Here is a 17,819-nt window from a genome sequence, read left to right on the forward strand (position 1 = left end):
TAAGAATTTGTTCTTAACTGACTTGCCTAGTAAAATAAAAAAAATGACATAGGCCTGTTGGGAGATTGTCTCGTTATGTTAATTAGACATTAGGTTACCTGGGCTAGGGGAGGGGCAATGTTCTGTAGCTCCTCCCTCTCCGTCAACTCCTGCCATCACCTCATCATCAGGGAGGTTGATGTTCTCCCTGGACCGGCTGTGCTGCCTACACACGCACACATTATTTAAATATATATATATATATATATACACATATTATATACACATTATACATACATTATATATATAAACTCAAAAAAACACAACCCTGTCTTTCAAAGAGAATTCGTAAAAATCCAAATAACTTATACATATCAAATATCTTCATTGTAAAGGGTTTAAACACTGTTTCCCATGATTGATCAATGAACCATAAACAATTAATGAACATGCACCTGTGGAACAGTCGTTAAGACACTAACAGCTTACAGACGGTAGGCAATTAAGGTCACAGTAATGAAAACTTAGGACACTAAAGAGGCCTTTCTACTGACTCTGAAAAATACCAGAAGAAAGATGCCCAGCGTTCCTGCTCATCTGCGTGAATGTGCCTTAGGCATGCTGCAAGGAGGCATGAGGACTGCAGATGTGGCCAGGGCAATAAATTGCAATGTCCGTACTGTGAGACGCGTAAGACAGCGCTACAGGGAGACAGGACGGACAGCTGATCGTCCTCGCAGTGGCAGACCACGTGTTACAACACCTGCACAGGATCGGTACATCTGAACATCACACCTGCGGGACAGGTACAGGATGGCAACAACAACTGCCCAGGTTACACCAGGAACGCAGAATTCCTCCATCAGTGCTCAGACTGTCCGCAATAGGCTGAGAGAGGCTGGACTGAGGGCTTGTAGGCCTGTTGTGAGACAGGTCCTCCCTCACCAGACATCACCGGCAACAACGTTACCTATGGGCATAAACCCACCGTCGCTGGACCAGACGGGACTGGCAAAATATGCTCTTCACTGACAAGTCGCAGTTTTGTCTCACCAGGGGTGATTGTCGAATTCTTTTTAATCGTCGAAGTAATGATCGTTACACCAAGGCCTGTACCCTGGAGCGGGATCGATTTGGAGGTCATGGTCTGGGGCGGTGTGTTACAGAATCATTGGACTGAACTTGTCATTGCAGGCAATCTCAAAGCTGTGCGTTACAGGGAAGACATCCTCCTCCCTCATGTGGTACCCTTCCTGCAGGCTCATCCTGACATGACCCTCCAGCGTGACAATGCCACCAGCCATACTGCTTGTTCTGTGCGTGATTTCCTACAAGACAGGAATGTCAGTGTTCTGCTATGGCCAGCGAAGAGCCCGTATCTCAATCACATTGCGCACGTCTGGGACCTGGTGGATCGGAGGGTGAGGGCTAGGGCCATTCCCCCCAGAAATGTCCGGGAACTTGCAGATGCCTTGGTGGAAGAGTGGGGTAGCATCTCACAGCAAGAACTGGCAATTCTGGTGCAGTCCACGAGGAGGAGATGCACTGAAGATACTGACTGTTTCTTTTGATTTTGACCCCCCCTTTGTTCAGGGACACATAATTCCATGTCTGTGGAACTTGTTCAGTTTATGTCTCAGTTGTTGAATCTTATGTACATACAAATATTTACACATGTTAAATTTGCTGAATATATATACAGTGCCTTGCGAACAGTATCTCGGACCTGCCTGGTGTGTTCCTTGTTCTTCATGATGCTCTCTGCGCTTTTGACGGACCTCTGAGACTATCTTAAGTGCAGGTGTAAACTTCCGACTTCAACTGTATACAGTGCCTTGCAAAAGTATTCGGCCCCCTTGAACTTTGCGACCTTTTGCCACATTTCAGGCTTCAAACATAAAGATATAAAGCTGTATTTTTTTGTGAAGAATCAACAACAAGTGGTGCACAATCATGAAGTGGAACGACATTTATTGGATATTTCAAACTTTTTTAACAAATCAAAAACTGAAAAATTGGGCGTGCAAAATTATTCAGCCCCTTTACTTTCAGTGCAGCAAACTCTCTCCAGAAGTTCAGTAAGGATCTCTGAATGATCCAATGTTGACCTAAATGACTAATGATGATAAATACAATCCACCTGTGTGTAATCAAGTCTCCGTATAAATGCACCTGCACTGTGATAGTCTCAGAGGTCCGTTAAAAGCGCAGAGAGCATCATGAAGAACAAGGAACACACCAGGCAGGTCCGAGATACTGTTGTGAAGAAGTTTAAAGCCGGATTTGGATACAAAAAGATTTCCCAAGCTTTAAACATCCCAAGGAGCACTGTGCAAGCGATAATATTGAAATGGAAGGAGTATCAGACCACTGCAAATCTACCAAGACCTGGCCGTCCCTCTAAACTTTCAGCTCATACAAGGAGAAGACTGATCAGAGATGCAGCCAAGAGGCCCATGATCACTCTGGATGAACTGCAGAGATCTACAGCTGAGGTGGGAGACTCTGTCCATAGGACAACAATCAGTCGTATATTGCACAAATCTGGCCTTTATGGAAGAGTGGCAAGAAGAAAGCCATTTCTTAAAGATATCCATAAAAAGTGTTGTTTAAAGTTTGCCACAAGCCACCTGGGAGACACACCAAACATGTGGAAGAAGGTGCTCTGGTCAGATGAAACCAAAATTGAACTTTTTGGCAACAATGCAAAACGTTATGTTTGGCGTAAAAGCAACACAGCTGAACACACCATCCCCACTGTCAAACATGGTGGTGGCAGCATCATGGTTTGGGCCTGCTTTTCTTCAGCAGGGACAGGGAAGATGGTTAAAATTGATGGGAAGATGGATGGAGCCAAATACAGGACCATTCTGGAAGAAAACCTGATGGAGTCTGCAAAAGACCTGAGACTGGGACGGAGATTTGTCTTCCAACAAGACAATGATCCAAAACATAAAGCAACATCTACAATGGAATGGTTCAAAAATAAACATATCCAGGTGTTAGAATGGCCAAGTCAAAGTCCAGACCTGAATCCAATTGAGAATCTGTGGAAAGAACTGAAAACTGCTGTTCACAAATGCTCTCCATCCAACCTCACTGAGCTCGAGCTGTTTTGCAAGGAGGAATGGGAAAAAATGTCAGTCTCTCGATGTGCAAAACTGATAGAGACATACCCCAAGCGACTTACAGCTGTAATCGCAGCAAAAGGTGGCGCTACAAAGTATTAACTTAAGGGGGCTGAATAATTTTGCACGCCCAATTTTTCAGTTTTTGATTTGTTAAAAAAGTTTGAAATATACAATAAATGTCGTTCCACTTCATGATTGTGTCCCACTTGTTATTGATTCTTCACAAAATACAGTTTTATATCTTTATGTTTGAAGCCTGAAATGTGTCAAAAGGTCGCAAAGTTCAAGGGGGCCGAATACTTTCGCAAGGCACTGTATACACACACACACACACACAAAATACACATGATACCCACATTATATATATATGCACACACCTGTGTTACATACACAAATAATGTATACTCATGTTTTACACATGGCCTGTGTGACTCCATACTCACATTCCAAACAGCATGTCATGGAGTCCTGTTTAGAGACAAGAGAGTTAAGGTCAGATATTAAACTGTTGTTGTATCCTGATAACTCCTGGTCAGGGTCAGATTAAACTGTTGTTGTATCCTGATAACTCCTGGTCAGGGTCAGATTAAACTGTTGTTGTATCCTGATAACTTCTGGTCAGGGTCAAACTGGACAGTTTTATTCGAATCTCTTCATTCAAAGACTCAATCATGGAAACTCCTGAACTGTGTCAGCATGCTAGTCAGGGTCATAATGTATTTGTATTTACTATGGATCCCCATTTGCTTCTGGCAAGGCAGCAGCTACTCTTCCTAGGGTCCAGCAAAACATTACAATACATTCACAAATTTCACTACACAATGTGTGCCCCTGGGGTCAGGGTCATCATACTAGTTAAGGTCAGGTTCTTCATGGTAGTTAGTTTCAGGGTCATCATGCTAGTTAGGGTCAGGATCAGCATGCTAGTCAGGGTCAGGATCAGCATGCTAGTCAGGGTCATCATGTTAGTCAGGGTCAGCATGCTAATTAGGGTTAGAGTTTACATTAACTGGATGGTTAGGTTAGAGTTTACATTAACTGGATGGTTAGAGTTAGAGTTTACATTAGCTGGATGGTTAGGGTTAGAGTGTACATTAACTGGATGGTTAGAGTTTACATTAACTGGATGGTTAGAGTTTACATTAACCGCATGGTTAGAGTTTACATTAACTTGATGGTTAGAGTTTACATTAACTGGATGGTTAGGGTTAGAGTGTACATTAACTGGATGGTTAGAGTTTACATTAACTGGATGGTTAGAGTTTATATTAACTGGATGGTTAGAGTTTACATTAACTGGATGGTTAGAGTTTACATTAACTGGATGGTTAGAGTTTACATTAACTGGATGGTTAGAGTTTATATTAACTGGATGGTTAGAGTTTACATTAACTGGATGGTTAGGGTTAAAGTGTACATTAACTGGATGGTTAGAGTTTACATTAACTGGATGATTAGAGTTTATATTAACTGGATGGTTAGAGTTTACATTAACTGGATGTTTAGAGTTTACATTAACCGCATGGTTAGAGTTTACATTAACTGGATGGTTAGAGTTAGAGTTTACATTAACTGGAGGGTTAGGGTTTACATTAACTGGATGGTTAGAGTTTACATTAACTGGATAGTTAGAGTTTACATTAACTGGATGTTTAGAGTTTACATTAACTGGATGGTTAGAGTTTACATTAACTGGATGGTTAGAGTTTACATTAACTGAATGGTTAGAGTTCACATTAACTGGAGGGTTAGAGTTAGTGTTTACATTAACTAGATGGCTAGTGTTAGAGTTACATTAACTGGATGGTTAGAGTTTACATTAAATGAATGGTTAGACTTTACATTAACTGGATGATTAGAGTTTACATTAACTGGATGATTAGAGTTTACATTAACTGGATGGTTAGAGTTTATATTAACTGGATGGTTAGAGTTTACATTAAATGAATGGTTAGACTTTACATTAACTGGATGATTAGAGTTTACATTAACTGGATGGTTAGAGTTTATATTAACTGGATGGTTAGAGTTTACATTAAATTGACGGTTAGAGTTACCATTAACCGGATGGATAGGGTTAGAGTTTTCTTGGGTCCTGCAACATTAAGGCAGTTATATGCAATTAAAAATGTTACACTACATTTCGACACACTTTTCACAACACATTAAGTGTGTTCCCTCAGGCCTTCAACCAGATATCTACAATACAAAATCCATGTGTACATGTGTGTAAGCGTGTTTCTGTGCGTGTGTGTCTCTTCACAGTTCCGCTGTTCCATAGGGTGTATTTTTATCTGATAAATCTGATTCTACTGATGTGGAAAAGAGTTCCATGTAGCCAAGGGCTTTACATAGTACTTTGCGCCCACCATAGTCTGTTCTTGAGTGTTGCAGTGATTTCACTCACTGTAGTAGCTGGCGTGTATAGTGTTGAGTCATCCGCATACATAGACACACTTTACTCAAAGCCAGTGGCAGGTCATTTGTAAAGATTCAAAAATGTAAGGGGCCTAGACAGCTGCCCTGGGGAATTCCTGATTCTACCTGGATTATGTTGGAGAGGCTTCCATTAAAGAACACCCTCTGTGTTCTGTTAGACAAGTAACTCTTTATCCACAATATAGCGGGGTGTAAAGCCATATCACACGTTTTTCCAGTAGCAGACTATGATCGATAATATCAAAAGCCACACTGAAGTCTAACAAAACAGCCCCTACAATCTTTTTATCATCAATTTATCTCAGCCAATCATCAGTCATTTGTGTAAGTGCTGTGCTTGTTGAATGTCCTTCCCTATAAGCATGCTGAAAATGTGTTGTCAATTTGTGTACAGTAAAATAGCATTGTATCTGATCAAACACAATATTTCTTAAAAGTTTACTAAGGGTTGGTAACAAGCTGATTGTTTGGCTATTTGAGCCAGTAAAGGGGTCTTTACTATTCTTGGGTAGCGGAATGACTTTAGCTTCCCTCTTGACCTCAGGGCACATACTTTCTACTAGGCTTAGATTGAAGATATGGCAAATATTATCCTAGGTAATTTTCCATCCAAGTTGTCAGACCCCGGTGGCTTGTCATTTTTGATAGACAACGGAATTCAAAATTACAATTCTTGTCTTTCATAATTTGATCAATTATACTTGTGAAGTGTTTGTTGCTTGCATGTCATGTCTAAATTTGCTAATCTTGACAATGAAATTGGCAATATCAGTGGGTATTCTGATGAATGAGCCATCTGATTCAATGAATGATGTATCTGAGTTTGTGTATAGTGTTTGTGTGTGTGTGTGTAGTGTTTGAGTATTTAGTGTGAATTTGTAGTGTGTGTGTACGTACGGGGGTTGTTATTGCGGTTGCGGATGATGTACATGAAAAGCAGAACGGTTGCTATGGCAGCGATGAGCATCCCTCCAATGGCTGCTCCAATCACAGCAGGGTACGCACTGAAGGGAGGGTCCGCTGCAAAACATACACATTTCACACACACACACACACACACACACACACACACACACACACACACACACACACACACACACACACACACACACACACACACACACACACACACAGTCAGAAATGTATACCTTCTACCATTTACAGCGAGCTTGACATTGACAGATTCCGATTGCGCTGACATCTGCATCATTTACGTTAATGTGATCTTCGCAAACATTGGGGAAAACGCCCTTAAAATCTGCATTGTCTGCTCGAAGGTGACCTGCACAATAGCACAGCTAGGAGAATTCATCTCTAACAGAATAGACAGAGCTAACAGGTTCAGAACTAATCTCTAACAGAATAAACAAAGCTAATAGGTTCAGAACTATTCTCTTTCAGGATAGAGATTAGATCTGAACCCGTTAGCATTGTTTTACAGAATAGACAGAGCTAACAGGCTCAGAATATATCTTTGGTAGAATATAGAGAGCCAACAGCTTCAGAACTAATCTCTAGCAGAATAGTCCAAGCTAACATTTTCAGAACTAGTCTCTTAAAATAGAGATTAGGTCTGAACTAGTTAGCATTGTCTATCTTGAAGGAGATTAGCTTTGTCTAGTACTGTCTTTTACCTATCTAGGATAATTTCTTTAAGTGACGCCTTTCTTCCCAGTCGCCTATTTGGTGTGTGATATTCTGACTGCTATCAACTTGCTTTGTTGATAGTTGATACATCAACCAGGATTAAGTGGCATGCCAATTTGTGACTGTTGTTATTTTGGTAATACGTTTCTGTATAACCTTTATTTAGCTAGGCAAGTCAGTTAAGGCCAAATTCTTATTCACAATGACAACCTAGGAAGAGTGGGTTAACTGCTTTGTTCAGGGGCAGAATGACAGATTTTTACCTTGTCAGTTCAGGGATTCGATCTAGCAACCTTTCAGTTACTGGACCAACGCTCTGACCACTAGTCTACCTGCCATATTGGAGGGGGGAGTGGTTTCTCCTCTCCTAGGCAATCAGCAGTTAATACAGGGAGGTGTGCTCTTCACCTTTGCAAGTCAATTAGCAATTGTTATTAGTACTTCAGTCTTCCCTGTTTTCACTGCGGCAGCTGTAAGCGGCGGTTTCGTCGCATAACTAAGACTGTTACCAAAACGTTTCTGATGAGTTATTTGAGGAAGGAAAGAGAGGAAGGCTCCACAACACTCTCTCACTTTAGTATCTTACCTAGTAATTTACAGATGATCTCATTTTACTCTTTTGTAGCTTTGTGAACTGTGTGTGTTTTCTATCCCAGTTCTTCTCCCTTTAGGCTTTACAGATGCTCCCCACCTCTTGACTGCAACCCTTCTAATTTCGTGTACCCTGCGTGCACAACCCATGTGGAATCCCTAGTCTCTGGAAGCGTTTAGAACTGCCGATCTGTGGTCAACAATACTGAGTTCATCTCAGCCTATGCTGCCCTTCAGTCCCTTGACTTCTTGGCACTGACAGTGACATGGGTCACCCCAGAGAATCAAAACAAATCAACGTTTATTTGTCACGTGCGGCGAATACAACAGGTGTACACCTTACAGTGAAATGCTTACTTACAGGCTCTAACCAATAGTGCAAAAAAGATGTTAGGTGAACAATAGGTAGGTAAAGAAATAAAACAACAGTATAAAGACAGGTTACATACAGTAGAGAGGCTATAGACAGTAGAGAGGCTATAGACAGTAGAGAGGCTATAACAGTAGACAGGCTATAGACAGTAGAGAGCCTATATACAGTAGAGAGGCTATAGACAGTAGAGAGGCTATAGACAGTAGAGAGGCAATAGACAGTAGAGAGGAGATAACAGTAGAGAGGCTATATACAGCAGAGGCTATAACAGTAGAGAGGCTATAGACAGTAGAGAGGCTATAGACAGTAGAGAGGATATAACAGTAGAGAGGCTATATACAGCAGAGGCTATAACAGTAAAGAGGCTATAGACAGTAGAGAGGCTATAACGGTAGGGGCTATATACAGTAGATAGGCTATGGACAGTAGAGAGGCTATATACAGTGGAGAGGCTCCAGCCCGCTGATCCTCAACACTGGGGCCCCACAAGGGTGCGTTCTGAGCCCTCTCCTGTACTCCCTGTTCACCCACGACTGCGTAGCCATGCACGCCTCCAACACAATCATCAAGTTTGCGGACGACACTACAGTGGTAGGCTTGATTACCAACAACGACGAGACGGCCTACAGGGAGGAGGTGAGGGCCCTCGGAGTGTGGTGTCAGGAAAACAACCTCACACTCAACGTCAACAAAACTAAGGAGATGATTGTGGACTTAAGAAAACAGCAGAGGGAGCACCCCCATATCCACATCGATGGAACAGTAGTGTTTTAAGTTCCTCGGCGTACACATCACAGACAAACTGAATTGGTCCACCCACACAGACAAGCGTTGTGAAGAAGGCGCAGCAGCGCCTCTTCAACCTCAGGAGGCTGAAGAAATTCTGCTTGTCACCAAAAGCACTCACAAACTTCTACAGATGCACAATCGAGAGCATCCTGTCGGGCTGTATCACCGCCTGGTACGACAACTGCTCCGCCCTCAACCGTAAGGCTCTCCAGAGTGTAGTGAGGTCTGCACAACGCATCACCGGGGGCAAACTACCTGGCCTCCAGGACACCTACACCACCCGATGTCTTAGGCAGGCCATAAAGATCATCAAGGACAACAACCACCCGAGCCACTGCCTGTTCACCCCGCTATCATCCAAAAGGCGAGGTCAGTACAGGTGCATCAAAGCAGGGACCGAGAGACTGAAAAACAGCTTCTATCTCAAGGCATACATGACTGTTAAACAGCCACCACTAACATTGAGTGGCTGCTGCCAACACACTGACTCAACTCCAGCCACTTTAATAATGGGAATTGATGGAAATTGATGTAAAATATATCACTAGCCACTTTAAACAATGCTACTTAATATAATGTTTACATACCCTACATTACTCATCTCATATGTATATGTATATACTGTACTCTATATCATCTACTGCATCTTTATGTAATGCATGTATCACTAGCCACTTTAAACTATGCCACTTTGTTTACATACCGTACATTACTCATCTCATATCTATATACTGTACTCGATGCAAAATACAGTAGAGAGGCTATAGACAGTAGAGGGGCTATATACAGTAGCGAGGCTATATACAGTAGAGAGGCTATATACAGTAGAGAGTCTATAGACAGTAGAGAGGCTATAGACAGTAGAGAGGCTATAGACAGTAGAGAGGCTATAACAGTAGAGAGGCTATAGACAGTAGAGAGGCTATGGACAGTAGAGAGGCTATAGACAGTAGAGAGGCTTTATACAGTAGAGAGGCTATATACAGTAGAGAGGCTATATACAGTAGAGAGGCTATATACAGTAGAGAGGCTATAACAGTAGAGAGGCTATAGACAGTAGAGAGGCTATGGACAGTAGAGAGGCTATAGACAGTAGAGAGGCTATATACAGTAGAGAGGCTATAGACACTAGAGAGGCTATATACAGTAGAGAGGCAATAGACAGTAGAGAGGCTATAGACAGTAGAGATGCTATATACAGTAGAGAGGCTATAGACAGTAGAGAGGCTATATACAGTAGAGATGCTATATACAGTAGAGAGGCTATAGACAGTAGAGAGGCTATATACAGTGGAGGGGCTACATACAGTAGAGAGGCTATATACAGTAGAGATGCTATATACAGTAGAGAGGCTATAGACAGTAGATAGGCTATAGACAGGCTATAGACAGTAGAGAGGTTATAGACACTAGAGAGGCTATAGACACTAGACAGGCTATATACAGTAGGAATGTAATATACAGTAGAGAGGCTATAGACAGTAGAGAGGCTATAGACAGTAGAGAGAATATAGACACTAGAGAGGCTAAATACAATAGAGATGCAAAATACAATAGAGAGGCAATAGACAGTAGAGAGGCTATAGACAGTAGAGAGGCTATAGATACTAGAGAGGCTATATACAGTAGAGATGCAAAATACAGTAGAGATGCTATAGACAGTAGAGAGGCTATAGACAGTAGAGAGGCTATAGACAGTAGAGAGACTATATACAGTAGAGAGGCTATATACAGTAGAGAGGCTATAGACAGTAGAGAGGCTATAGACAGTAGAGAGGCTATAGACAGTAGAGAGACTATATACAGTAGAGAGGCTATACACAGTAGAGAGGCTATAGACAGTAGAGAGGCTATAGACAGTAGAGGCTATGTACAGTAGAGATGCTATAGACAGTAGAGAGGCTATATACAGTAGAGAGGATTCAAACAGTAGAGAGGCTATAGATACTACAGAGGCTATATACAGTAGAGATGCAAAATACAGTAGAGATGCTATAGACAGTAGAGAGGCTATAGACAGTAGAGAGGCTATAGACAGTAGAAAGGCTATATACAGTAGAGAAGCTATATACTGTAGAGAGGCTATAGACAGTAGAGAGGCTACATACAGTAGAGAGGCTATAGACAGTAGAGAGGTTATATACAGTAGAGATGATATATACAGTAGAGAGGCTATAGACAGTAGAGAGGCTTTAGACAGGCTATAGACAGTAGAAAGGTTATTGACACTAGAGAGGCTATATACTGTAGAGTTGCAATATACAGTAGAGAGGCTATAGACAGTAGAGAGGATATAGACAGTAGCGAGGCTATAGACAGTAGAGAGGCTATAGACAGTAGAGAGGCTATATACAGTAGAGAGTCTATAGAGAGTAGAGAGGCTATAGACAGTAGAGATGCTATATACAGTAGAGAGTCTATAGAGAGTAGCGAGGCTATATACAGTAGAGAGTCTATAGACAGTAGAGAGGCTACATAGAGTAGAGAGGCTATATACAGTAGAGAGGCCATATACAGTAGAGAGTCTATAGAAAGTCTATAGACAGTAGAGAGGCTACAGACACTAACGAGGCTATATACAGTAGAGATGCAAAATAAAATAGAGAGGCTATAGACAGTAGAGAGGCTATAGACACTAGAGAGGCTATAGACAGTAGAGAGGCTATAGACACTAGACAGGCTATATACAGTAGAGATGCAATATACAGTATAGAGGCTATAGACAGTAGAGAGGCTATAGACAGTAGAGAGGCTATAGACACTAAAGAGGCTATATACAGTAGAGATGCAAAATACAGTAGAGAGGCTATAGACAGGAGAGAGGTTATATACAGTAGAGAGGCTATAGACAGTAGAGAGGCTATATACAGTTGAGATGCTATAGACAGTAGAGAGGCTATAGACAGTAGAGATGCTATATACAGTAGAGAGGCTATAGAAGTAGAGAGGCTATATACAGTAGAGAGGCTATAGACAGTAGAGAGGCTATAGACACTAGAGAGGCTATAGACACTAGACAGGCTATATACAGTAGGAATGTAATATACAGTAGAGAGGCTATAGACAGTAGAGAGGCTATAGACAGTAGAGAGAATATAGACACTAGAGAGGCTAAATACAATAGTGATGCAAAATACAATAGAGAGGCAATAGACAGTAGAGAGGCTATAGACAGTAGAGAGGCTATAGATACTAGAGAGGCTATATACAGTAGAGATGCAAAATACAGTAGAGATGCTATAGACAGTAGAGAGGCTATAGACAGTAGAGAGGCTATAGACAGTAGAGAGACTATATACAGTAGAGAGGCTATATACAGTAGAGAGGCTATAGACAGTAGAGAGGCTATAGACAGTAGAGAGGCTATAGACACTAGAGAGACTATATACAGTAGAGAGGCTATACACAGTAGAGAGGCTATAGACAGTAGAGAGGCTATAGACAGTAGAGGCTATGTACAGTAGAGATGCTATAGACAGTAGAGAGGCTATATACAGTAGAGAGGATTCAAACAGTAGAGAGGCTATAGATACTACAGAGGCTATATACAGTAGAGATGCAAAATACAGTAGAGATGCTATAGACAGTAGAGAGGCTATAGACAGTAGAAAGGCTATATACAGTAGAGATGCTATATACTGTAGAGAGGCTATAGACAGTAGAGAGGCTACATACAGTAGAGAGGCTATAGACAGTAGAGAGGTTATATACAGTAGAGATGATATATACAGTAGAGAGGCTATAGACAGTAGAGAGGCTTTAGACAGGCTATAGACAGTAGAAAGGTTATTGACACTAGAGAGGCTATATACTGTAGAGTTGCAATATACAGTAGAGAGGCTATAGACAGTAGAGAGGATATAGACAGTAGCGAGGCTATAGACAGTAGAGAGGCTATAGACAGTAGAGAGGCTATATACAGTAGAGAGTCTATAGAGAGTTTAGAGGCTATAGACAGTAGAGATGCTATATACAGTAGAGAGTCTATAGAGAGTAGCGAGGCTATATACAGTAGAGAGTCTATAGACAGTAGAGAGGCTACATAGAGTAGAGAGGCTATATACAGTAGAGAGGCCATATACAGTAGAGAGTCTATAGACAGTCTATAGACAGTAGAGAGGCTACAGACACTAACGAGGCTATATACAGTAGAGATGCAAAATAAAATAGAGAGGCTATAGACAGTAGAGAGGCTATAGACACTAGAGAGGCTATAGACAGTAGAGAGGCTATAGACACTAGACAGGCTATATACAGTAGAGATGCAATATACAGTATAGAGGCTATAGACAGTAGAGAGGCTATAGACAGTAGAGAGGCTATAGACACTAAAGAGGCTATATACAGTAGAGATGCAAAATACAGTAGAGAGGCTATAGACAGGAGAGAGGTTATATACAGTAGAGAGGCTATAGACAGTAGAGAGGCTATATACAGTTGAGATGCTATAGACAGTAGAGAGGCTATAGACAGTAGAGATGCTATATACAGTAGAGAGGCTATAGAAGTAGAGAGGCTATATACAGTAGAGATGCTATAGACAGTAGAGAGGCTATAGACAGTGGAGAGGCTATAGACAGTAGAGATGCTATATACAGTAGAGAGGCTATAGACAGTAGAGAGGCTATAGACAGTAGAAAGGCTATATACAGTAGATATGCTATAGACACTAGAGAGGCTATATACAGTAGAGAGGCAATAGACAGTAGAGAGGCTATAGACAGTAGAGATGCTATATACAGTAGAGAGGCTATAGACAGTAGAGAGGCTACATACAGTAGAGATGCTATAGACAGTATAGAGGCTATATACAGTAGAGATGCTATATACAGTAGAGAGGATATAGACAGTAGAGGTGCTATATACAGTAGAGATGCTATATACAGTAGAGAGGCTATATACAGTAGAGATGCTATATACAGTAGAGAGGCTATAGACAGTAGAGAGGCTATATACAGTGGAGGGGCTACATACAGTAGAGAGGCTATATACAGTAGAGATGCTATATACAGTAGAGAGGCTATAGACAGTAGATAGGCTATAGACAGGCTATAGACAGTAGAGAGGTTATAGACACTAGAGAGGCTATAGACACTAGACAGGCTATATACAGTAGGAATGTAATATACAGTAGAGAGGCTATAGACAGTAGAGAGGCTATAGACAGTTGAGAGAATATAGACACTAGAGAGGCTAAATACAATAGAGATGCAAAATACAATAGAGAGGCAATAGACAGTAGAGAGGCTATAGACAGTAGAGAGGCTATAGATACTAGAGAGGCTATATACAGTAGAGATGCAAAATACAGTAGAGATGCTATAGACAGTAGAGAGGCTATAGACAGTAGAGAGGCTATAGACAGTAGAGAGACTATATACAGTAGAGAGGCTATATACAGTAGAGAGGCTATAGACAGTAGAGAGGCTATATACAGTGGAGAGGCTATAGACAGTAGAGAGACTATATACAGTAGAGAGGCTATACACAGTAGAGAGGCTATAGACAGCAGAGAGGCTATAGACAGTAGAGGCTATGTACAGTAGAGATGCTATAGACAGTAGAGAGGCTATATACAGTAGAGAGGATTCAAACAGTAGAGAGGCTATAGATACTACAGAGGCTATATACAGTAGAGATGCAAAATACAGTAGAGATGCTATAGACAGTAGAGAGGCTATAGACAGTAGAAAGGCTATATACAGTAGAGATGCTATATACTGTAGAGAGGCTATAGACAGTAGAGAGGCTACATACAGTAGAGAGGCTATAGACAGTAGCGAGGCTATATACAGTAGAGAGTCTATAGACAGTAGAGAGGCTACATAGAGTAGAGAGGCTATATACAGTAGAGAGGCCATATACAGTAGAGAGGCTATAGACAGTCTATAGACAGTAGAGAGGCTACAGACACTAATGAGGCTATATACAGTAGAGATGCAAAATAAAATAGAGAGGCTATAGACAGTAGAGAGGCTATAGACACTAGAGAGGCTATAGACAGTAGAGAGGCTATAGACACTAGACAGGCTATATACAGTAGAGATGCAATATACAGTATAGAGGCTATAGACAGTAGAGAGGCTATATACAGTAGAGATGCAAAATACAGTAGAGAGGCTATAGACAGTAGAGAGGTTATATACAGTAGAGAGGCTATAGACAGTAGAGAGGCATTAGACAGTAGAGAGGCTATAAACAGTAGAGAGGCTACATACAGTGGAGAGCCTATAGACATTTGAGAGGCTATAGACAGTAGTGAGGCTATAGACAGGATAGAGGCTATAGACAGTAGATTGGCTATAGACAGTAGAGAGGCTATAGACAGTAGAGAGAATATAGACACTAGAGAGGCTAAATACAATAGAGATGCAAAATACAATAGAGAGGCAATAGACAGTAGAGAGGCTATAGACAGTAGAGAGGCTATAGATACTAGAGAGGCTATATACGGTAGAGATGCAAAATACAGTAGAGATGCTATAGACAGTAGAGAGGCTATAGACAGTAGAGAGGCTATAGACAGTAGAGAGACTATATACAGTAGAGAGGCTATATACAGTAGAGAGGCTATAGACAGTAGAGAGGCTATAGACAGTAGAGAGGCTATAGACAGTAGAGAGACTATATACAGTAGAGAGGCTATACACAGTAGAGAGGCTATAGACAGTAGAGAGGCTATAGACAGTAGAGGCTATGTACAGTAGAGATGCTATAGACAGTAGAGAGGCTATATACAGTAGAGAGGATTCAAACAGTAGAGAGGCTATAGATACTACAGAGGCTATATACAGTAGAGATGCAAAATACAGTAGAGATGCTATAGACAGTAGAGAGGCTATAGACAGTAGAGAGGCTATAGACAGTAGAGAGGCTATAGACAGTAGAAAGGCTATATACAGTAGAGATGCTATATACTGTAGAGAGGCTATAGACAGTAGAGAGGCTACATACAGTAGAGAGGCTATAGACAGTAGAGAGGTTATATACAGTAGAGATGATATATACAGTAGAGAGGCTATAGACAGTAGAGAAGCTTTAGAGAGGCTATAGACAGTAGAAAGGTTATTGACACTAGAGAGGCTATATACTGTAGAGTTGCAATATACAGTAGAGAGGCTATAGACAGTAGAGAGGATATAGACAGTAGCGAGGCTATAGACAGTAGAGAGGCTATAGACAGTAGAGAGGCTATATACAGTAGAGAGTCTATAGAGAGTAGAGAGGCTATAGACAGTAGAGATGCTATATACAGTAGAGAGTCTATAGAGAGTAGCGAGGCTATATACAGTAGAGAGTCTATAGACAGTAGAGAGGCTACATAGAGTAGAGAGGCTATATACAGTAGAGAGGCCATATACAGTAGAGAGGCTATAGACAGTCTATAGACAGTAGAGAGGCTACAGACACTAACGAGGCTATATACAGTAGAGATGCAAAATAAAATAGAGAGGCTATAGACAGTAGAGAGGCTATAGACACTAGAGAGGCTATAGACAGTAGAGAGGCTATAGACACTAGACAGGCTATATACAGTAGAGATGCAATATACAGTATAGAGGCTATAGACAGTAGAGAGGCTATAGACAGTAGAGAGGCTATAGACACTAAAGAGGCTATATACAGTAGAGATGCAAAATACAGTAGAGAGGCTATAGACAGTAGAGAGGTTATATACAGTAGAGAGGCTATAGACAGTAGAGAGGCATTAGACAGTAGAGAGGCTATAGACAGTAGAGAGGCTACATACAGTGGAGAGCCTATAGACATTTGAGAGGCTATAGACAGTAGTGAGGCTATAGACAGGAGAGAGGCTATAGACAGTAGAGAGGCTATAGACAGTAGAGAGGCTATATACAGTTGAGATGCTATAGACAGTAGAGAGGCTATAGACAGTAGAGATGCTATATACAGTAGAGAGGCTATAGAAGTAGAGAGGCTATATACAGTAGAGATGCTATAGACAGTAGAGAGGCTATAGACAGTGGAGAGGCTATAGACAGTAGAGATGCTATATACAGTAGAGAGGCTATAGACAGTAGAGAGGCTATAGACAGTAGAAAGGCTATATACAGTAGATATGCTATATACTGTAGAGAGGCTATAGACAGTAGAGAGGCTACATACAGAAGAGACGCTATAGACAGTAGAGAGGCTATAGACAGGCTATAGACACTAGAGAGGCTATGAACACTAGAGTGGCTATATACAGTAGAGATGCAATATACAGTAGAGATGATATATACAGTAGAGAGGCTATAGACAGTAGAGAGGCTATAGACACTAGAGAGGCTATATACAGTAGAGAGGCTATATACAGTAGAGAGGCTATAGACAGTAGAGAGGCTATAGACAGTAGAGAGGCTATAGAAAGTAGAGAGGCTATAGACAGTAGAGAGGCTATAGACACTAGACAGGCTATATACAGTAGGGATGCAATATACAGTATAGAGGCTATAGACAGTAGAGAGGCTATAGACACTAAAGAGGCTATATACAGTAGAGATGCAAAATACAGTAGAGAGGCTATAGACAGTAGAGAGGTTATATACAGTAGAGAGGCTATAGACAGTAGAGAGGCATTAGACAGTAGAGAGGCTATAGACAGTAGAGAGGCTACATACAGTGGAGAGCCTATAGACATTTGAGAGTTTATAGACAGTAGTGAGGCTATAGACAGGAGAGAGGCTATAGACAGTAGAGAGGCTATAGACAGTAGAGAGGCTATATACAGTTGAGATGCTATAGACAGTAGAGAGGCTATAGACAGTAGAGATGCTATATACAGTAGAGAGGCTATAGAAGTAGAGAGGCTATATACAGTAGAGATGCTATAGACAGTAGAGAGGCTATAGACAGTGGAGAGGCTA

The 17,819-nt window shown here is 41.2% G+C and overlaps 1 protein-coding gene across 1 annotated transcript in view; it reads right to left on the reverse strand.

Moving 5' to 3' along the window:
* Positions 1–135: 135 nt before the first annotated feature.
* Positions 136–17,819, reverse strand: part of LOC139388249 (V-set and immunoglobulin domain-containing protein 10-like 2) — a gene marked incomplete at both ends in the record, with an annotated part of 152,712 nt that continues 135,028 nt past the window's right edge. Inside the window, 3 exons of the mRNA XM_071134798.1 lie at positions 136–205; positions 3,554–3,578; positions 6,447–6,569. Coding sequence (XP_070990899.1) covers positions 136–205; positions 3,554–3,578; positions 6,447–6,569 — 218 coding nt within the window. The remainder of the gene's footprint in view (positions 206–3,553; positions 3,579–6,446; positions 6,570–17,819) is intronic.

The sequence above is a fragment of the Oncorhynchus clarkii genome, chromosome 29, assembly GCF_045791955.1.
Source record: "Oncorhynchus clarkii lewisi isolate Uvic-CL-2024 chromosome 29, UVic_Ocla_1.0, whole genome shotgun sequence".
Classification (NCBI taxonomy): Eukaryota; Metazoa; Chordata; class Actinopteri; order Salmoniformes; family Salmonidae; genus Oncorhynchus; species Oncorhynchus clarkii.